The sequence below is a fragment of the Equus caballus genome, chromosome 19 (genome assembly GCF_041296265.1).
Source record: "Equus caballus isolate H_3958 breed thoroughbred chromosome 19, TB-T2T, whole genome shotgun sequence".
Classification (NCBI taxonomy): domain Eukaryota; kingdom Metazoa; phylum Chordata; class Mammalia; order Perissodactyla; family Equidae; genus Equus; species Equus caballus.
This window is the reverse complement of record NC_091702.1, coordinates 28,492,242-28,515,913: the sequence shown is the minus strand read 5'-3', so window position 1 is coordinate 28,515,913 and position 23,672 is coordinate 28,492,242. Positions and strand designations below refer to the sequence as shown.

General features: G+C 42.6%; 1 protein-coding gene across 1 annotated transcript in view; it reads left to right on the top strand.

Annotated features, from left to right (window-relative positions):
* Positions 1-23,672, top strand: part of KCNMB3 (potassium calcium-activated channel subfamily M regulatory beta subunit 3) — a 64,415-nt gene that overhangs the window by 24,156 nt on the left and 16,587 nt on the right. The window contains 2 exon segments of the mRNA XM_070243283.1: positions 10,971-11,099; positions 12,077-12,177. Coding sequence (XP_070099384.1) covers positions 10,971-11,099; positions 12,077-12,177 — 230 coding nt within the window.

Sequence of the window (23,672 nt, the reverse complement as noted above, 5' to 3'; positions counted from 1 at the left end):
TCCTTCATATTTCTGAAAGGTTAATCTTTCTAAAACCCATCTTGATAAGTTTAAAACATTAAAGGTTAAAAATGAACTTCTTCCTCTTCACACTGTGTACAAAAATTTACTCAAAATGGATCAAAGACTTAAAAGTAAGATCTAAAATTACTAAATTCTTAGGAGAAAACATAAGTGTGAACTTTGTCACCTTGGATTAGATAATGGTTTCTTAGATATAACACCAACAGCACAAGGAATAAAATAAAGAATAGATAAATTGAGCATTATTAAAATTAAAAATGTTTGTGCCTCAAAGGACACTCCATTTCTGACAGATTGGAAGAAAATTTTTGCAAATTCACCTCTGATAAGAGACTTGTATCTAGACTGTATAAGGAACCATTACAATTTAATAATAAAAAGAACCCAATTTATTTCTTTTTCTTTTTTTTTCCCTTTTTCTCCCAAAGCCCCCTGGTACATAGTCCTGTATTTTTAGTTGTGGGTCCCTCCAGCTGCGGCATGCAGGATGCTGCCTCAGCATGGCCCGACAAGCAGTGCCATGTCCAGGCCCAGGATTTGAACCGGTGAAACCCCTGGCCACCGAAGCGGAGTGTGCAAACCCAACCCAACCACTCGGCAACACGGCCAGCCCCCAATTTAAAATGGGCAAAGGACGAGGCATTTCTCCAAAGAAGATAGACCACGGCCAATAAGCACATGATAAGATGCTCGACATCATTAGTCATCAGGGAAATGCAAATCAAAACCACAATGAGATACCACATCACACCCACCAGAACGGCTGTGATCAAAAAGACAGATAATGCCAAGTGTTGGTAAGGATATGGAGAAATTCGAACACTTACACATTGCTGCCGGGAATGTAAAACAGTGCAATAGCTTTAGAAAATGGTCTGGCAGTTCCTCAAAAAGTTAAACATGGAGCCATATGACCCAGCAATTCTACTCCTGGGTGTATAGACCCAAGAGACTTGAAGACCTGCATCTGCACAAAAAGTTGTACGCAAGTGTTCAGAGCAGCATTATTAGTAATAGTCAAAATGTGGAAACAATCCAAATGTCCATCAGCTGATGAGTAAATAGAATGTGGCACAACCACACAATGGAATGTGATTCATCAGTAAAAAGAAATGACGTGCCTATACATGCTACTACATGGATGAACTTTGAAAACACTAGGCTAAGTGAAAGACCCCAGTTCCAAATGACCATATATTGTATCATTTCATTCATATGAAATGTCCAAAATAGGCAAAGCTATAGAAACAGAAAGTATATTAGTGGTTGTCTAGGGCTGGAGGGGGAAGGATATTGAGGGGGTGATGGTTAGAAGTGTGGGGTTTCTTTTAAGGGTAATGAAAATGTTCTGAAATTGAATATAGTGATAGATACCCAACTCTAAATATACTAAAAGCCTTTGGATTTACACTTAAAAAAATGACCTTGTGAGTTTTTTGAGGGCCTTACCTGGTTTTCACAACTGCCTACCATTAGGGCTTCTCCTTTGTTCAAACTTTTGTCATATCTCCTTTTATTCTCCTCCCTGTACATAGTGACAGCCAAGCTGGACTTCTCAAGGTTTCTCCAACGGGCCTTGCCCTCTTCTTTCTTATTGTAATGCCCCACCTGCCCCCTTCTACTTGCCATACCTAATCTTCAAAAGCCCAGCTCTGCCCTCTCAATTCCCTCATATTTTTCCTCAGTCTTCTCAATGCTCAGCTCTGATAGAATTTGGGGGAAACCCTGACTCTGCCCAACCTTCTTATTCCCCAGGTGCCTCCATTTAATTGCTTTCAGTCTCTCTTCTTTTTCTTTTCTTTTTGAGGAAGATTAGCCCTGAGCTAACGTCTGCTGCCAATCCTCCTCTTTTTGCTGAGGAAGACTGGCCCTGAGCTAACATCTGTGCCCATCTTCCTCTACTTTATATGTGGGACGCCTACCACAGCATGGCTTGCCAAGCAGTGCCATGTCCACACCCGGGATCCAAACCAGTGAACCCCTGGCCGCCAAAGTGGAATGTGCGCACTTAACCGCTGCGCCAGCGGGCCGGCCCCTCATCCTCTCTTCTTAATTCTTGCAAACTATGTGAGAAAAATGGTCAAAATGACCTTTTTGGGAGGAGGGGAAGAGTTGGAAGTACATTGTATTTTTCATTTTGCTTGTGCTGTTTGTGAGAATATTCAGCTGTTGTTGGATAGCGTGTATCTAGCATCTGACCAGCAAGGTCAGGTTGCCCCAACCAGAACACATCTGGGGTGAGAGAAAGCTGGGGGTGAGTGAGACAAGATTCCAGATGTCAGCTAGTAAAAGCTCCCCCTTTTTCGAGTGAGTGGGACGGCAGGCACACAGAGACCACTCGTGAGCTGGGAGTTCTCCCACAACATCTGCTGCAGGGCTCAGGCCGTGGCCCCGTGCGCCTGGTCAGAGGAGGCTGTGGGCAGCTCCCAGGCATGAGAAAGGAACAGGCGGACGGCCCCTTGGTGTGTCTCCTGGAGTGACCTCCTCTTCCTTCGCTCAGGGCTTGAAGGGTGCTATCCAGGTGGTGTTCTTAAAGTACAAGAGGCACCTAATTGTTTGTCCTAATGACACGGGTTAGTTTCGAAATTAGAAATATAAGAGGGGAAGCAGGAATACAAAACCCTAGTCAGGAATCAGACAGAAAACTTGAAGTATGTCAAGTCTGCAATTTTTTTAATTAATTCTTTTTTTAAATTCTTTTTATTTTATTTTATTTTATTTTTTGAGGAAGATTAGCCCTGAGCTAACTACTGCCAGTCCTTCTCTTTTTGCTGAGGAATCCTGGCCCTGAGCTAACATCGGTGCCCATCTTCCTCTACTTTTTTTTATGTGGGACGCCTACCACAGCATGGCATGCTAAGTGGTGCCATGTCTGCACCCGGGATCCGAACCAGTGAACCCTGGGCCCCCCGAGAAGCAGAATGTGCAAACTTAACCGCTACGCCACCAGGCTGGCCCCTCAAGTCTGCAATTTTAAGGTCCCAAATTTTATCTTTTATGAAAACTTGAGAATTCAAGAATGGTTTTGGTTGAATTTATCTCCCCACTCTAAATATTCCTAAATTAAGATTGTGGAAACTTATGTCGCAGGTTAAGGAAATATAAACTGACGTTTGCCCAACATCCCCAAGCATTACAGTTTTTTTCCCATTAAAAATTACTTAAGTAATACTTGCTGTAGTAACAAATTGTAGCATTAAGGAAGCAAACAACCTTCAATATCTGGTTTGTATGTTATGCATTTAGCTTATCCTCTCTTGTGTTCTGGAAACGGAGAAGCACTGTACCATGTGTAAAGAGCGTGGTCTTTGGGGTCAGATAGACAAGTCCAGACTCTAGATTACAGGATGTTTTCCCTTGGGTAAATGACTTAATCTTTCTGAGTCTATTTCCACATCTGCAATTCTCCTGAAAGGACTGTTTATGAGGATTAAATGAGATACTAATGATTCATGATTTAGCATGTAGTGTTTGGCACTTGATTAAATTTCAGTAAGTGAGAGCTAAGGAGAGAAGTGCGTACAGATGTTCTCTTCTTTACTCAAGTACAAGCCCTTCCAGGACAGCACCCGTGTCTTATTCAGTTCCCACAATGCCTAACAGGAGTAGAGGCTCAATAAGTGTTTTTTGAGTGAATGAGTGAGTGATGGTTTATTGGAGTCCCTGATAGAAGTGAGGAATAAATTTTTCAGCAGTGAGATTTTGTTTGCATATTTTTTTCCTGCGTGGTTTCCTTTTTTCTGAGGTCACTTTGCTTGTTTGTTTTCGTATAAGATTTGAATGAAGCTTTATATAATCTGCCTGCTTCACATGCGAGTGTTCCCTCCCCACATCAGTGAGGGAAGGCAATTAGTATTTTTCCTTACTGCTGAGTGATGGACACTCAGAGAACACAGGGATTTATATGCCACAGATCTTGCAGTGAAATTAGCATTAGAATGTTTAGGTTCACAGTGGTAGAATTCATTCTTTTTTTCGTTATGCTAAGCCCTCTTTTCTTCTGCTTTTCTATTCATGTAGAGGGAATCTATTAGGTAAAAATCACCTCTAAAATTCTTATTTCTTCTCAAAGAAAGCACTTCTCAGAGAGAAATGGTATTCCAAATAAGAAACATCAAAATAAACGATCTATGTGAAAGGCTGATGGAGATGATCGATGGTGTTATTTAGCTCGCTCCCCCCAACTTTTAAAACATTTTTGTTGTAAAATATTACACATTTGTTCAGAAACATGCATCAACTTATTTGTACACCTTAATAAATATTTATGACATAACTGGTACTCAGGTTAAGAAATGAAACAGTGTGACACTTCATCCTAATCTATGCATCAATTTCTGGTCTCAACTCTATCGTCTCCCCAGAGGTAACAGTCATTCTTCTCTTATGTTAATCATTTTCTTGCTTTTCTTTATGGTTATACCACATATGTGTGCAATGTGTGCAATATCCTTAACCAATATTGTGTTGTTTTTGCCCGTTTTAGAATTTTATATAATTGTATATATTCTTTCGTATCTTGCTTTTTTCTCTTTGCTCAACATTTTGTTGCACGTCACCCATATGGTTGCATGTAGTTGAAATTCATTAATTTTGTTGCTGAGTGATATTCCTGCAGAAATATACTTCAATTTTTTATCTATTCTATTGGAAATGGATTGCTTCCTATGTACATTTTCATGTGTGTATTTTGGTTCATATGTACACACGTTTTTCTAGGATATAGGCCCAGGAACATAATTGCTACATCACAGGGTGTGTATATCTGCATCTTCACTGGACACTACCAAGTTGTTTTCCAAAGTGGTTGTACCAGTTGACGACCTCACTAGCAATGTATGAGAGTTCCAGTGGCTTTGCATCTTTATCAACACTGATATTTTCTTTTTCTTTTTTTCTGTGGCAATTCTGGTGCTGGTATAGTATAAATCATTGTGGTTGGAATTTGCATTTCCATGATGACTAATGAGATTTAGCACCACTTCACTGGCAATTTGGATTTCCTGTTTTATGAAGCATCTGTTCAGTCTTACTCATTTTTTAAATTGGTTTGTAGGCTTTTTTTCTCAATAAATTTGGCCTTTCTTTTCATGAGTAAAAAATAGGTGGATGTTGATAGAGAGCGGAGTTCTGTGGTCATGTCCAACCTTTTAGAAAGCTGCCGCATGCAGTTTAAGTTATGGGGGAGAGGGTTGTTTTCAGTCAGTTCTCTTTTTCAGTGGCACCTCCAGGCAGTTCATGAGTTTTCTGCCCTTGAGTCTGGGCAAGCAGCTCTTGGTAAAACTTGAGTAAGTGCCATCAAGGGAGGGCACAGGAAGGAACCTCCCCCTGCCATCAGGAGATCATTTAACGGAGGACATCAAAGGATGTCCCCTGCTTGGGGAAGGGCTCCAGTTACTTATTACCTAGAAGCAGAGAGCAGAGCATGGTCTAATCAATCCCCTAAACTGGTGACTCCGCTTTAATCAGGGCGTTGAAGACACTTAAATTCCCATTAGACCCATTAGTTCATCTGGAAACTAATGTTTACTCGGAAATGAGGCAAATAGGAAGAGGTTCTCTGAAACAATCCCCTGGAGGAATGTGTCCTCCCTCCCCTTAAATAAGACAAATAAGGTAAAGATAAAGTGGAGGATAGAGAGGAAAGTAGGAGAAAGTTAATTGCAGTTTCTAATAAATAAGCTGCTGGAGCATTTCTGTACATCTTAAACATCATTTTAAAAGAGCCGCTGGGCTGACTCTGCAATATAATGACTGGTAATTTCTCCATTTCAACATTTTTCTACTTAGAGGATTAATCTTATTAAGAGTTTTTGTTGTTGTTTTTTAATAATGGTTGAGCTGGGTAGAATTTTGCAGAGCGTTATTTCTCAAACACAAATGCCATTACAGCATTTGATAAGCTTCAAAAAGGTAGGGATGTGGGTCTCTTGTATTCACATTGTTTTTCCAGAGCCTCCAGCAGTGCCTGGTGCTTATTTATTGAATAAGTGAATGAACAAATGATTTTTTGACACTGATGGGTATTGAAAGTTAATAGCCTAATAATACAAGGAAACAAAGACAATGCCTATTATCATGTGAACACACGCACACACACACTCACTACTTCAATTTGCCCATGTTTATGACTTTCCATGGAAAAAGATGCAAAATTTCTGCCCTTTAGAAGACAGTGCATTTAAATAACTAATGAGCAAAACTCCTTTTCCCCTATTCTATTTCTTAAGGATCCTCTGACTTAGAAATGCCTAATACACTCTTCCACATTGGTCTTAACATATTTTCAAGCACCGTGTCTGACCAGGCAAGGGAAACAATAGAAAAAATAAATGAATGAGACTACATCAAACTAAAAAGCTTCTGCACAGCAAAGGAAACCATCAACGAAATGAAAAGACAACCTAATAACTGGGAGAAGATATTTGCAAACCATATATCTGATAAGGAGGTAATTTCCAAAATATATAAAGGACTCATACATTTAAACAACAAAAAAACTAACAATCCAATTAAAAAAATGGGCAAAAGATCTGAACAGACATTTCTCCAAAGAAGATATACAGATGGCCAAAAGTCACATGGAAAGGGTGTTCAATATCATTAACTATCAGGGAAATGCAAATCAAAACTACAATGAGATATCACCTCACTCTGGTTAGAATGGCTACAATTAACAAGACAGGAAACAAGAAGTGTTGGAAAGGATGTGGAGAGAAGGGAACTCTCATACACTGCTGGTGGGAGTGCAAAGTGGTGCAGCCACTATGGAAAACAGTATGGAGATTCCTCAAAAAATTAAGAATAGAACTACCATATGATTCAGCTATTCCACTGCTGGCTATTTATCCAAAGACATAAATCTGTAAGGATGTGTGCAACCCTATGTTCATGGCAGCATTATTCACAATAGCCAAGGGTTGGAAGCAACCTAGGTGCCCATTAAGGGATGAATGGATAAAGATGTGGTATGTGTGTATATATATATATACACATATACATATTCACACAAAGGAATACTACTCAGTCATAAAAAAGGATGAAATCTTGCCATTTGTGATGACATGGATGGACCTTGAGGGTATTATGCTAAGTGAATTAAGTCAGAGAGAGAAAGTCAAATACCACATGATCTCATTCATAAATAGGAGATAGAAACAACAACAGAGAATGGATTTTGGTTATCTGAGGGGAAGGGGGGAGGGAGGAGGGCAAAAGGAGTGATTAGGAACATGTGTGTGGTGACGGATTATAATTAGTCTTTGGGTGATGAGCATGATGTAATCTACACTGAAATTGAAATATAATAATGTACACCAAAATTCATATTATATTTTAAATGAATATTACCTCAATTAAAAAAAAAAAGAGGGGCCAGCCAGGTGGCACAGTGGTTAAGTTCGCACGTTCCACTTCTTGATGGCCCGGGGTTCACGGGTTCGGATCCCTGGGTGCAGACATGGCACCGCTTGGCAAAAAGCCATGCTGTGGTAGGCATCCCACATATAAAATAGAGGAAGATGGGCATGGATGTTAGCTCAGGGACAGTCTTCCTCAGCAAAGGGAAGATTGGCAGTAGTTAGCTAAGGGCTAATCTTCCTCAAAAAAAAAAAAATACAGAAGAACAACAACAAAAGAAATGCGTAATATAGGCTCTGTATACAGAAGGTCCTCAAAAAAGTATGCAAAGGGTAAACATCATTTCAACACAGTTTATCTGGAATTGTAATTTAATTCATTGCAAATCACCACATCCTTTGCAGCATTTTTTGCCTGTTGGAAATAAACACTGAGGGGGGAAGGGCACAGGTGGGGCAGATCCTATTCGTCTTTGTGTTCTCAGTGCACACCACTTGGGATACGATAGGACTCAGTCATGTTGGTTGAATGTGTGACTCAATCCTAAAAGGAGACTTGCAGGAACTGAGGATAATTAAGCTGGAGAAGTCGTCTTTGAAGAGGAGACAGGATTGCTATCTTTGGATGTTTGAAGGCCTAACCTGTGGCAGAAGGAGAGCTGAATGAGAACACTATGTGGCTGCTTCCAATAGGCAGATTTTTATGTGTCACACATCAGCAGAGGAACAACTTGATCATAAAACCAAAACCCAGAAGAGAAAAAGTTGCATTCTTTTTCTGGTTTTATTTTGTCCAAGGCATTTTTATGCGGCACCTTATTTCTCCCTATTATTCATTCCCTTGTTTTCTCCAAGGTTCAATGTATGAGTCCCTGATTCACTAGGAAAACTCCAGCTCTCCATCACTATAGCTGCTTCCTGGGGAATGATGATTCTTTCTGGCTTTCTTAGGATTCTGTGGCTACATCGGTTGAGAGTGATATACAGTTCTACTTTTGTCTCCAAAGATGAGATCTAAGACACGTGGTAAGACATAAGTCAATTTCAGAGCTACCTAAACCTTCACAGCATCGTTCCTGGTGAATGTCATATTGCTAAGGACTCCTCACAAATCAACATGATAAGTTAGTCTCTATAGACAGCGCTGTGTCTGTTGCCCTTGGTATTATTGGTGCATTACATTGTTATTAATATGTGTGGTATCTTGGATTAAAAATATTACCTTGGTTTTCGTTTGGATGATAAAAATCTCAATTATTGGGCTATTACACATCATTCTTTTCTACTTTAAATCCAGACCTCATCCTCTGCTTAGAAAATGCGAGTAATTTAAGAAAAGTGCTGTAACTTAGAGACCCAGAGCAGGAGTAGAAAGTGTTTCAACCTGAAGTCTCCTTCAGAATCCTTATATAATCTTAGGTAAATTACCCAACTTCTTAGCATCTCATTTTTCTACCCATAAATAATGTTAGCAAGAGAATTGACTATATTCTTCCTGTTGAAGGATGGAGGTATGCTTAAAAATTCCAGGCATGTAATATTAAATTGTCCCTGAAAATAAATAGCGTAAAAGTGACTAACTTCAAGTCGTTAGGTCATATTTAAAAAAAAAAAATCTTTATTCATACTTCCAGCTTTCTTTATGAACAGGGCTGTGTGGGACCTGACTTCAGGGCACTCAGTGGCTGAGGTTTAGAGTGAATCATGGTGAGGACGCGGGATCACCATGGTGAACTCGTAAAGGATGGAAAGGGCTGGGATGGGAATGTGGTTAGTTTGAGGGATGACCTAAAAAGTGCCAGCCAATCAACCACAGCAGGCCATCAGTTCAACAGTGCCTCACTACCCATGACGTAGAAAGGTCAGTGTTAGGAAGCTTGGGTTAGTTCTGGCTCAGCTACACCTGGCAACAATCCTGAGCAAGTCCCTGAACCTCTCTGGGCTTGCGTTTCTTGGTAAGTCTAGGGCTTTGGACTAGATCTACACTGTCCCAAATAGTAGCCACCAGCCACGCGTGGCTATTGAACTCTTGAAAGGTGGCTAAAGCCATTGAGGAGGAACTGAATTTTTAATTTAATTGAATTTTAATGAATTTGAATTTAAATTAGGAAACTGAAGCAGTGTAAATATTTTTCATTTAAACATAAGTTGATAACCTTGCTAGGCTACATTACATTTCACTTTAACCATTGAAAATTTAGCATCCTTATTGAGATGTGTTGGAAATGTAAAATTTACTCCGTATTTCAAAGACAGGATGAAAAAGATGAAAATATCTCATTAATAGTTTTTTTTTTGCATTGGTTACATGTTGAAATGATAATATTTTGGATATATTGGGTTAAATAAAATGGTTTTTTTTTTTTTGAATATTGGCACCTGAGCTAGCATCTGTTGCCAATCTTCATTTTTTTTTTCCTTTTTCTGTCTCCCAAAGCTCCCCAGTACATAGTTGTGTATCCCAGTTGTAGGTCCTTCTGGCTCTGCTGTGTGGGACCCCCCCTCAGCATGGCCTGACGAGTGGTGCCATGTCCACACCCAGGATCTGAAATGGTGAAACCCCGGGCTGCTGAAGCGGAGCCTGTGAACTTAACCACTCGGCCATGGGGCCAGCCCCTAAAATGTATTATTAAAATTAATTTCACCCATCTCCTTTTTAACTTCTTTAAATGTGGCTACTAGAAAAATTTGAATTACATACATGGCTGACATTGAAGTCTACCAGATAGTGATGGCTGGATGATCTCAATCACATCTTCCAACAATGAAGCCTGTTGTTCTAGGTAGCTATTGTGAAAGTTCTGCTTTGAGTGGCATGGAGCATGAATTTCAAAGTAGAGAATGTGAGTTATAAGCCCCACTTGCTAGCTGTGTGATTTTGGTCAAGTTACTTAACCTCACTGGGCCTCAGTTTCCTCATCTGAGGAACAGAGAGAAACACATCTACCTGACAGACCTGTCATAAGAGTTAAATGAAATAGTATACATAAGGTGCCAAGCACAGTGCCTGTAACCATGTTGAAATAATTCTCCCTAATCTTCTCATCTCTCTGATGATAATTTTGTGTGTGCGTGTGTGTGTGAGGAAGATTGGCCCTGAGCTAACATCTGTTGCCAATCTTCCTCTTTTTGCTTGAGGAAGATTGTGGCTGAGCTAACATCTGTGCCAGTCTTCCTCTATTTTGTATGTGGGACACCACCACAGCATGGCTCGATGAGCAGTGTGTAGGTCCACACTCAGGATCCGAACCTGTGAACACTGGGTCACCAAAAGGGAACCCACGAACTTAACCACCAGCCACTGGGCCAGGCCCCATGATTGTAATTTTTAATACCTGTGAGTGAGAACCAAAAGGGGAAACCAGGACCTGAGGGTTTTAGCATAAGCAGTGGTTCTTATAAAGAGCCAAGGCGAGAAGAGGTGTAGCGCTCATGAGACACGTGCGCTCTGTTAACAGGAATCAGCTATAGTCAGCTTTGATTTTTGTGATTCTGGTGCCCAGTTTCTGGCTGTGCACACTCATATCTCGCTCTCCTTTTTCTCTTTCCTTTTTGCCCTGACAGTCTTTCTATTTCCTTATATATCAGGCTTTTGAAGCTTCCTGCTTTGAGGATGTAGGAATGTTGAGAGACATAATTCAGACTGTTTGGGAAAGAAAACGTGTGCCTCTCCCTCCCTGGGGATCACTGTGGACCACGGAGGTTCCTAGGAGGCAGGTGAGAAAAAACGCTTCATGGCAGGTGCCGGTGTCGTCTTACTTTGTGTAGGTTCTTCTTGTCCTCCCCTCCACCCTAACTCCCGACAGAGGTCCCCAGACAGAATGATGAAAAATAAAAAAGGCAAGGGATCTACAGAACACTTCCTTTAGGAAATAGGGCAATCTGGAGTGTTAAATGTGACAGACTGATGGCATATTATAGGTTTATTTAATCAATATTTATTCATTGTAAGTTTTATTTAATCAATATCGATTATTCATAGTGATGAGGAGAATAAGTGTTGGGGTCAGCAAAACCTGGATTTGAATGTTAGTAGTGATACTTACTACTGTGTATTCTTGGGAAGTTACTTAACCTCTCTGAGCCTTAATTTCCTCATCTGATGGTTGCATCTAATACCGCCTACCTCAGAGGATGGTTGTAAGGATTGACTGAGGTGATGTACAGTGTCTGCGACATGGTGAGGGCTCAAGAAATGATAGTTACTATTATTTTGTTCTCGTACTATTTCTTTAGTTATTACTCAATTATTATAATTTAACAAAAACACAAAACTAGGTTTTTTGAGCACCTTTTCATCTCTTGCCTGATTTCCGTTCTGGTTATTTTATTTCTTTGTTATCTGTGTAATCTATTTACTTTGATGCTTAAAGCAAAGAATTAGAATATAAATCAAGAAAGAAAATATCCTCACTTGTGACCTATAACTCTAAATATGACCTTATCTCGGAGGGTACCATTTTCAGTTATGCTGCCCTGTGGGAGGTTGAGGTGGGATTCTTCTGTGTATCCCATGAGAGTTAACTACCGCAACTGAGGTCATTGATGGCCTCAGCCCCCTTGGCAAGAGTAGAGATGCTCAAACACCTCAGATGAACTCGGTACTAAAGTTTCCCCTTTAGAAAATGGAGAAATCACCGAAGGGATTGAAAAAACGCATTTAATCGCCTGTTGGATTTACTCCTCGACGCCAGCCAATCAACTGCAAATTCCTAGGAAGAAAAGGCAAGAGGAATAATCATCAGCCCTTGTGGACTCTGGAGTCACCTGCTCCATGGGCTGTGGAGCATCGAAGGTCAGCGCCACACTTCTTTACTGCCCAGGATCTGTGCTTTGGGGGCGGATCTGGAAGCCAAGCGATCCTCCTTTGATCTCGTATTAATTGCTTCCCAAAAGCGCTTCCTGATGCACAGGAATGCGGCATGCAGAAATGCCAGAGCAGCTGAGCCCCGGGCCTGCTGCTCCATGACCTGGGGGAAGCTGTGGATGTCAAGCAGGATGGATAGAGCCGTTTCATTACTTGATCAGGTTCCCACGACCCCTCACACATACCTTTCTTCCTGCACCTGTCAGGCATAACTATTCCTTTATAGCTCTCTCACCAGCAGGAACACCTCTGGCAGTGTTGCGGACTCCCAGGGGCACCATTCACATGGTAGGTGGTGTGCATGGTGCCTCCTGGAGGTGTGCAGTGCACAGCCTGAGCAGCCCCTCTGCGGCGGCTCTACCTGAGGGTAGGGTGGCATGGGTGGGTAGCAGATTGGCCTTGTACATCTTTTATCCTGCCATCTGGTACGCGCGTGGGAGGTGCTCACCAAATGTTTTTTGAATGAATGACACTGGCTTTACCATTTTATTTATTTATTTATTTTGAGTAAGATTAGCCCTGAGCTAACATCTGCCGCCAATCCTCCTCTTTTTGCTGAGAAAGACTGGCTCTGAGCTAACATCTGTGCCCATCTTCCTCTACTTTATATGTGGGATGCCTGCCACAGCGTGGCTTGATAAGTGGTTCATAGGTCTGTGCCTGAGATCTGAACTCGCGAACCCTAGACCACCGAAGCAGAGCACACTAACCACTAAACCAGTGGGCCAGCCCCCCATTTATTTTAATTTTTTTTTAAAGATTTTATTTTTCCTTTTTTTCCTCAAAGCCCCCTGGCACATAGTTGTGTATTTTTAGTTGTGGGTCCTTCTAGTTGTGGCATATGGGACGCCACCTCAGCATGGCTTGATGAGCAGTGCCATGTCTGCGCCCAGGATTCGAACTGGTGAAACCCTGGGCCGCGGAAACAGAGCGCCAGAACTTAACCACTTGGCGACAAGGCCGGCCCCCCATTTATTTTAGTTTGACCCATTTTCCTAATCTGTGGACCTTTTCATCTAGTTAATTATCCTATTATGATGAGGTTCCCCCCACCTTCCATCCAGGAAAGTGCTTCAGGTTTAAAGGGTTTATGTTATTGATGTTTCTTGTGCATCCAGCAAAACTTCTAGAAAAGTGCTTACACATGGGGGGAGCTGGGGGTCTGCCTGCTGCAGTGGCTGGGCCTGGAGGGCTGGTTTGGTCCATGCTCGACCCACTTTTGATGCTGAGAAACAACTCACTGACCTTCTGGACTCATTTTCAATGTCACGGACATGGCTCTGGAAAAGAAACCAAGTTTATATCTTCAGAATATAATAGCATTGAGTTTGGGTCACAGCTGCGGCAAAATCAACCAGAAGCAGATACACAGTATGTAAACAAAGGGGGGATGAATTCCATCCATTTTTCTAATTTGGAACATGGAGCTGAGGAGTGAGGCTGTGGGTGGATTATTTGTCTTGGATTCTTCTGATTTCTTGAATTCACATTTCACTGAGGAGAAATTTAGGCTAGAATGCTAATGGTACCAGGATGAGAAAGCCCCCTAGCTGTGCCCTCTCCTCTGAGTTTTCCCAGTTCAGGTGGAGAAACAGTGACTGAGCACTCCCCAGGGGTCGGGCTTGGGTGGCCTTTGGGGTTTTCGCTTCCTCCAGATTCTCTCCCCTCACTCTGCAAGGCTCGTGTTCTAGGGGAAAAGAAGCCACATCCTCTGTGTGATTTTGAAGAAACTGAGCTGCCTAGACCTAAGTTCACCTGATCTGCTTCTTGATTGTTGAAAAGGAACACAGAGGCAATTAGAAAATCCTTTTCTCCTGACAGAGCCTGGCTTTCAAAATCTAGTGTGCTGCCGCAGACCCCACATTCACATATTTGGATGTCAGAGACTGAATATTGTCTGTTTTTTCCTGACATTCCTGTTGTAAAAATCCTATCCCCCTTCTGTCTGCCTAGTGCCCCAGAGAGCTGTTTGTCTCTCCGCCTGACAAGAAGGAGGAAGACACATGTGGCGATGCAAAAGAGGAAAATCCATTCATATATTTTAAAAATGTTTCCTGTAATAACAGAATTCATGTCGAGGCAAGAGGCTCAACAAGTCCTTGGCTTCCCAGAGGACAGAAAACATTCCATGGAGAAGATGGAGAGAGATGCTGTACCAATTGTTAGGACATGAGAAGATGGTTTCCCCTCAAATTTCCCAGGCAACTTGTGCTGTCGTCTTCCACTTGACCCCTGACCCCACCCATGTCAGTTACCCCACCCAAAAGGGAAGCATAGCAGGGCACATATAGGTAAGCAAAATAAAGCTGCTATAATTCTCTTCCTGAGGAGCAAATGGAAATAAGCTGAACTTATTAATAAAGAGTTAGCAAGAGTTGACAGGCCGTGCTATAGAACACAATTTGGAAAAGGGTAAATAAATCTTTGCATTTGGTGCTTGGAATCCAGTCCAGGATTATGATTTCTGGGGTTTCCTTTGTAGCTTCTTTTTTTTTTTTTTAACTTGGCAGGGAAATATAGCGTAGATATTTCAGCTTGGATGAACTAGATGGGGTAATCCATGATGTTGCTGATCATTTTTGCCCGTGTGGCTGCAAAGCCAGGCACCTAATTGTGTGCTCTGGAAAGAACTATGGTGTAACATGTTCTTAAACAGAGGGCTGTTTCCGTGCTGCCAAAATAATGGATGTCTGATAATTTAACTTTGCCAATACTTGGTAGATAGTTATTGGCTTCAATTTATGACTAATTGTTATAAAGAACAAATTTGATTTTATTGAATTTGATTAAATTTAATATTTTTGTAAAACTTCCTTTTATCTAAATGGCTTAGAAATTGACTCTTTTTCAGAGACAAATGAGGGAAGCTCAGCTCCATCTAGCTTCAGCAAAAAGTGAGTTTATTGACTCGTGTAATATACAAGGAAGTGCAGCCAGGAGTGGATTAGCTTCAGGCACAGCTGGATCTAGGAGTTCAAACATTATCATCCAGGCAACTTTCCTCTCTCTACCTTTTTGTTTCTCCTTGTCTGTTCTACAGGCAGATTCCTTGCAGGTGGTAGGCAAGATAGGTGACAATGGCCCTAGGCCCATATTCTCTAGCTTAGCAACCCTGAGTGAAAATAGGTTTCCCTTCCACTGTCCCAACATTACCCTCAGAGAAGACTCATTTGCTCTGCCTGAGCCATGTGTTCATCTCTGAACTAGTCCCTGTGACCAGGAGGATGGTACACATGAACTGGATAATGTGGGACGAGTGCTCATCCTTGTGATGGAAATGGCAGGTACGAACCCCAGAAAAAGTTCGTTTATGTCTAATTGGCTGTCATTCAGTCACATGCCCAGCCCGGAATCACACACCTGACCAAGGGAATGTGATGCTCTAATTGGCCACGCCTGAGTCACCTGTGTCACCTCTGGAGACGGAGACATAGGATGAGAACTGATAGTGAAGGAGGGGTGGTGTCATAAGGAAGGTGGGCCACTGGCAGCAGGGGTGGTAGAAGTTGGTTAGCTAAAATCAAAAATATTAAGAGATTTCAATAAATTTTACATTTATTGTTTAAACCTTCTGAGGTTGGATTTGTTTTCTTTTCTCTGTGACACTGTGAGAGCTAAGAAAACTTAAGTTTACCCTGGTTACAAATATCTATCTTTATAGAGTGTTTTTGATTTTACAAAGTTCTTCCACTGACCCTTATAACAACTCCGTGAAGTTTGTAACTATTCTCATTCTCCAGGTGAGGAAACCAAGGTACAGAGACATTAAATGACTAACCGCACACTGTGCAACTCTAACCAGAGGAGCCAGCACGGCCATAACCTAGGCTGTCTGACTCGAGTCCTTGCATCTCCCACTCTGCCCTGCGAGAGAGAAAGAAGGCTCGGTGGAAGCAGTTCCAGTGTGACCGGGAGCAGGCACAGATTGAAGAGATGGTTCAGAGGAGTTCCAACAGACTCCAGTGACTCACGGACAGGGGGTGGAGGTGGAGGGGGTGGTGAAGGACAGGAGATGACTCAGCCAACCAGCTTGGGTGACTGATGGGGTGGCTGCTGCTGCCATTAATTAAGATAAAGCTCACGGGCAGAGATGATTCCCAGCCTCTCAGGTACATCCCCCCTCCCACTTCAGTTCTTGAGCCTCTCCTGATGAGACCCCACGATAACCACCCCCTTTTCCTACGCCGTCTGCTATCCGGTGGGCTCCTTCTTCCAGCCCTGGGACCCAGTGTTATAGCTGGATCTAGCTTTTATGGTGGTCTGGTGGTCTAGGCTTTAGGTCTTCTCTCAGAGTTCCTCCAGGACTCAGGTTCCTTTGCTGCCAGCTTGGACCTGGGGCTTGGTGACCCTGGGACAGAGTCTTGGGGCTTGGGTGGGCTGAGTTGCAGCACACAGTAAGCCTCCTTTCCTGCCTCAGTTTCCCCTCCTTAGTCCTAACACTTCAGTGCTGCCTTGAGGACTGGTCCAACGGCTGAGCCCTGGTATTCTACTCAGCTCTGGCCATCCCCTTCTGTCTGGCTTTCTGGCATGTTGATTGGAACCATACCTCACTCGGATAAATATCCCCCCAGTGATGAGCTATCATCCTGACTCTTGAATATTGGCCACAGCTTGGATGCCCCGGAGTGTTGCTCTGCTTGACTATGTACATGACCAGGGCCCCTGGGCTTGCCTCTTCCAAGACTTTTAGAACCTGCTTCCTCCCCGACTTGAGTGTCTCTCCCATTGTCAGGTCTATTTTTGTTCCCCCTGCTGACCAAATTTTTCCCACCCTGGAGCCTTTGTACTGGCTGTACCTGCCTGCAGTACTCTGCTCCCTGGCTCGGTTGGCTTTTCCTTGCCATTCAGGTTCCTGCTTAGATGCCATGTTCCTATTCAGTGTTGCCTGCCCTCTTACCATCTCTTTCTATATCATCACCCCATTCTCTTTCCTCATCACACTATTATATTTGGACTTAGTTTTTTTGAGTCCTTGTTTCTTGTCTGTTTTCTCGCTGGAATAAAAGCTCCTAGGAGGCGGGGACCTCCCCCATTATGCTGACTGCTATATTTGAAGGTCTAGAACAATGCCTGCTACAAAGTAGGTGCTCAATAGACTATTTATGGAACATTGCTGCATGATTCTTGATGGCTGAGACCACACCATGTCTAGTCTACACCAGAGGGAGAAGATGCAATGCATTTTGTGCAGGCTGACTTGGAGGGCTGTCCACTTGGAGCCGTCTGCTCCCTCTGCCAGAACTGTGTACCTAGTCTGTGAAGCAAACTGCTAGAGTCACCTCAGACTTATCCTCTCAAAAACTTTCCCTTGCCCTGACCCCCGGAGCAGTACTAGGCGTCCCTTCTTCTTTGCTCCAGAGCCCCTCTCTCCAAACTTGAATTACCCACCTGTCACATAGCACTGGATACTTGTTTGTTTACCTATCTTTCTCCCCAGATAGACTGTGAGCTTTTTGCCAGCAGGAATTCTGTAGGGTTTGTCTTTCTGGTGTCTAACACAGAGTTACAATTCAATTCCACAATTATTTGTGTGGGAATGTACAAGTTGGTGAGTGCATTAGCAAACTGGGTGTATGAATCTGTTGTGCAAGAGATAAGTCTGAGTTAGTGATGCAATAATAAAATTAACTGATTAATAGCCATTTATCCAAAAACCATGTCACTGAAGAAAGAAGCCTTTGAAACTTTGACCATTCATCTGCAAAAGAGCTCACGTCATCATTATTGTGGCAAGTAAAGTTCATCTGAGCCATCCTCCTATTCACATCCTCCTATTCACATGCTCCTATTCACAAGCTGAGGATAGATGTCTAAAGAGTTATGTGTCCTGACCCACTTGGGAGAACTCCAGAGTCATGCTTCTGACATTCTCAGCTCTTGAACAACGCTGTTTTCATCTAAACTGAGCTATAGTCACTGGCTCTTATGAGGTAAGCCTCATTAATCAGAAAATTGTCTGTCCTGGGGAGGGCGCCTACCTCATCCAGCCCACATGGAGATGTAGTGACGCACAACCTGAGAGTGGGCTCAGGCTCATTCTACTCACTTTCAATTCATTGCCCGTTTGATTTTGTGCATCCCTTGGCCCACTGTATTAGCACAGATTTGAGATCCAAAGAGATACTTCATTTGGTAATTTTATGTAATGCCATCCCTGAGATGAAGTTTTAATTGTGAAAGAAAATTAGTTGTTTATTCACCAACGATTTATAAGTTGTGGATTACATTGCAGGCATTGTGCTGAGAGTGGAGGACACAGATGAGTAAGATAGACTCCTGGCCTTTGAAGAGCTGATAGTCTAAAGGGCAATGCAAGACGAGAGGGCAGATGAGCACAGTCTGATTAGGTGAAGGCCATGGTAGGGCGAAGTCTTGGGGGATGAATACGAGCTGGTCCGACAAAGGATGGAGGGCAGGGAGGGAGTAGCAAGAACAAAAGACAGGAGAGCGTGGACAGGAGGGGCATAGACCAAACCAGAGCAGTCTCGGCTGGCCGTGTAAGGCACTTGGATTTTAACCTATAGACCAGCACTTTCCATAACGTGTTTGAAGGAAACTTGTTCTGTGTGATGATAATTGCTCTTGTACAGTAAAAGGATCTCATGGTTAACCAAATTTGGGGAACATTGATTTCAAAGACAGTATTACTGTACTGTTCCATTGGCATCTTTTTATGGAGCACTGTGCCTCATCCTGTGATAGGCAGGGTGGATGCAGAGGAGAGCAAGACACACTGTCCTGTGCTCACGGGGCTTGCAGGCCAACGAGGAAAGTAGGAATTACACAAATGGCTGCCAATGATTTGTTACGTGTTTATAAGTGAGACAAGTCCCAGAAAGGAGACTGCGTTATAGAATGTAGGATAGAGTGGTTAATAAGAACAAGAGTTAACATTCATTTAGCCCATGTCATGAGCCTGACATTGGACTAAGGGCTTCACAATCATTATTATGTTTAAACAAAGCTGACTGGGGCACGATGCTAATTTGCTTGGTTTGACATAGCAATAGCGCGTTTCTCAAGCGGGTTTGACCACAGGAATGTTTTTTTCACATGACACCCATTCAGTTCTGTGGTGGTTTGGGTATGGGGAGCCACTGAAGGTTCTCAGCTGGGGAGAGAGACTGTCAAGTTTAATTTTCCAAATGGCAGAGAACATTTGCTTTGTGCTCCTGGTAACTCAAAAATGGCCAGAAACTTTAGAAAGAGTTTAGGGATCCTCAACCTTTGCCAGTGAATAAAAATTATCTTCACTTTTCAAAATACTGACCTATGAAATCTGTGTTTCCTGGAGAACAGTCTGTATTTTTAAAAAGTTCCTGGATACACAGGAAACCAGTAAGCCTGGTTGCCTCTGGGCAGGGAGAGGCCCTGGGTAGCTGGGCGACAGAAACGAGAGGAAGACTCCTTGTTGTGAAGTGGTGAACCATGGTTACATAATACCTTTTACAAAATAAATATGTAAATGAGCAAAAATCTCCATGGGTAATCCATATATAGCCCAGATTGAGAACCACTGCTAGGGTTAATCAGTGGATTCAAAACAAAATAATGTGAAACACATAATTAAAATTTTCTATTACATGTGAGATGTGCTAGGATGGATTTGATCATTAGGTTATTAACCTTAAAGAAAGCAACTTTCCCGTGATGGGGTAGAGGAATTGGACCATGAGGGGTTAAGGAGACAGAAAAGGGGGAGCAGAGGCCACAGACTGTAAGCTGTTCTCTGGCGGGCAGCAGCAGGGGGCGCTGCTAGCACGCTGACCCCTCTACCCACTGGCTGGCTTGCTGGGGCACTTGGGAACCTTCTTCAGTCCCCTGGATTCCTCCCTGTAACATAGGATTAATATTAGCTGCCTTACAGGGTGGTTGGGAAAATCAAATGAAACAGTAAATGAAGGTTTTATACTGGCACATGCACACCCAGCACTTAGCATAGCGCCTGGTGCAGAGTAAGTAGATAAGGAAGATCTGGACATTTTTGTAGGGAGAGCAGAAGCTTGAAGTTATAAAAGTGGAGATAGATCAACATCCTACAGAGGACAGAGGGAGAGGGGAGCAAAAGTGCAGGCTGAGAGTGTTTCTGGGAAAGGGGGAGAGTCCTTCCTCTGGGAAGGAAAGGACAGGCAGGTAAAGGGGGAGGAGGCAACAGAGACATTTCGGTGGGAGGAGGGCAGCTGACGGAGATGCGGAAGATATCTTTCTCTTCTCTGCAAAGAAGGAGGTTAGGTGGGAAATGCATAAAATGTTTCAAATACAGACAATATTTGCTGCATGAAAGCCATGTTTTTTGGTTAAAACAAATTGATGTCAGCCCTCATGTCTGGATAAAAATATAGGCAGTATCCCTACTGTGTCACTTCCCTGCTTCTTCTTTTTTAATGTGTTACTTCTGGCACAAGTACCTTCAGGGCCATTTATTCATTCACACCTTTTATTTTGAGCCAACTGTGTGGCAGGTCCTAGAAGACCAGGGAGGTCAACATTCTGAGGATGGTAAAGGGCGGTGGAGGTGGGGTGGGGAGGAAAAGCACAGCTCACCTCCTCTTATGTACGGAGTGTGAATTGAGAAACTCAGAGAAGGTTGGACGTTTTCAGTGCAGGAATTGTGTGGTTTTCTCTTGGCGCAGTGAATTGAAACTGACTTATTCCCCCAAATGAGCCAATTGAGATGGAACTATGAATCCACTTGAGTAGACAGGTCCCATTTGGTCCAAGAAAGGTGCTGGCCCACTGTATCAAAAAGACTGGAAAAGAATATGTTGAGTCAAACTTAAAAAGGAAATTCCTGCAACATAATTGTCCACTTTCTTAACAAGGAGAACAGTAGTGTTCTGTCTGTTTGGACTCAATGCCCCTTTCTGAGCAAATACTTTACTATCCTGAAATGAGATTCATAGATGATAGAACTTACCTACCCACATTTAAAAAATAGTATAATGGCCAAACTCTATTATATAGGAAAGATTAAAGTTAAGTTACCGCTACATATATAATTCTCCATGTGAATTCTTGAGCCTGGCTATATCGGTAGTACAATGAAGTTCACAAATGCTGACATCTCTATGGACAATCACTGTGGATGTGACAGCTGAAAACACGCGCCAATTTGAGTGTTTTATTATACTGGCAACTCAAATGCCATGTACAACTTTGCTGATAATAATGTGATTTTCTAAAATGTGAAGAACTTTTGATAAAGTTCCGAACAAAACAAGACGACATTTCTCTCAATTTACACAGTAGATGCATTTTTGGAAAGTTCAATGGATATTGAAAAACTGCAAAAGACACTCAAATACAGGTTATTTCCTGTTTATGTGTAAAATAGAGTTAGGTTTTTAGCTCAGATCATTATAAGGCTTCCATCTACGTGAATGTCCAGCGGGACATGGAAAGTTCCATGGCCCTCAAGGCAATCCTTTGTTGTGTGGGACTTTCTGCCGTATCTGGCTGTCCATGCCAATCATGGTGACAACGAAGAAACGTCCCATTGATTTCCAAAATGCCCACCAGGGGGTGGCACCGTCCCCTTTGAGAACCACTGTAGTGACATATGTGAGTGAAATTGAACTCTACATTAGGAGAAGTTCACTAAATGCTTGTTGAATAGAATGATTAAGAATCTTGCAGGTTCTCACAACCATCATTTTGAACTTTAATTCACACTGGGGAGAGGCTGTAGATAGAAATGGAAGATCTAGACAGAGACAGTCAAATGTTTTAATCTTTCAAGCCTACCTCAATTTGTTGGAAGTGGCTGTCCTTAATGCCATATACAGAATAATTTTCGAGGTAATGTCCAGCTGATTTAATCATTCAGGTACTAGTTACTGAGCATCTATGCGAGGCACTGTTCTAGGAGCTGGCAATCCAGTAATGAATAAAACAGATGCGGATTTGGGACCTCATGGAGCTAAAATTTTGAGCTCAGGAGGAGCTGACCTTAAAGGTGTCTGCCATGTCATTGGGAAACTGCTGACTACAAATTTGTCTTATCTGAAACGAGAGAGTTATCTGACTCTCTACTAACCCAGGAACTCTCCTGGAATTTTATTTGAAAAGTTGTTTCTGGTATCCGTTCATCTTCCTATCCTTTGTCTTTTTCTCCTCAGAAAGAGAAACAGCAAAAAACAAACCAAAACAAAATAAATGATTAAATGAGAATTCTGATAATTTGAGTTTTTGTGAACAGAGTTATTCTATAATTTGTGAGGTTGCGTGAAAATTAGTGACCGGATATCACTGGCCAAGAAATGGAGACTTGGTCAAGTCAGGAACACAAAGTGATCTAAAAGGAATTAAGACATCCAGATGTATCAAAACCTGTGAACATCCTGTCTCTGTGAAGACTTGGCCACCAGTGTTCCTGGGCAAATCTTGAGAATAAGACACATATCCCAAGCCGCTGAGTGAGGGGGCAGACTATTATTGTCAGTAAGAGCATGGGTTTTGAATCTGATCTGCTTGGAGTCCTGGACCTGCCCCTTACTGCTGTGGTTTTGTGATTTACGGCAAGTTACTCAGTCGCTCTGGGCCTCCATGGCCTCCTCTGCAGAATGAGTGAAGTACCTACCTCCTCGGGGTATGTGACTGAGGGAAGCAATGTTCCCAAAGCACTGAGCACGCTGCCTGGTGCAGGGTCGCTCAGGGTGCCTAAGCTACTATTACTTGTCCAGGAGAAGCGCCATGACAGCGAGTGGCTGCGTTCTCTTCTTTCGAGGTGAGCACCACCACTCGGCAGCTGAGACGGGGAGTTCTTTCATTCTGTGACTCAGGAGAGGAGCTAACTTTTCCTTGCAAACAAACTTATGGTTTCATATGCTTTATTGGATCTTAAAGGTGGAAAGTACATTAAATCATCTGCTCCAGCCCCCGCATTGCACAGAGGAATAAGCTGAGTTCCAGGGATGTCATGTGATGTGGGACTAGAAACAGTGGTTAGGTTCCCAAGGCCAGGCCTCCAAGACCTAGTTAACCCATAAGGTGACCCGGGGTTTTCCACAGTATGTCTGTAGGACCACCTGTATTAGAATCATATGAGGGGCGGATTTCAAATAGGACCATAAGTCAAGGGCTGTTGAACTATCTAACAATTTCAGCTATCATTTCTATTAATTCCTGCTTCAATTATCCAATGAATTGTCTCTCTGCCGGGATACCCCAGTTCTGTAGCTCCTGTGAATTTGTATAACTCAGTGTAGCTCTCTGCTCTTGCAAAAGCCCTAGGAATGAATTAATACATGCAAAGCCTTAGAACAGTGCCCGTCTCACGGTAAGTGCTCGATAAATGTTAGTCATTCATTTTATTACTCATCAGAGCAGGAGGAACATCTGCAGAGAGGTGATGCTGGTTTCTCTGACGTGAACCTGGACCACAGGGTCAGTGTTTGCTTAGCAAAGATGGCTGGAGAGAGTCA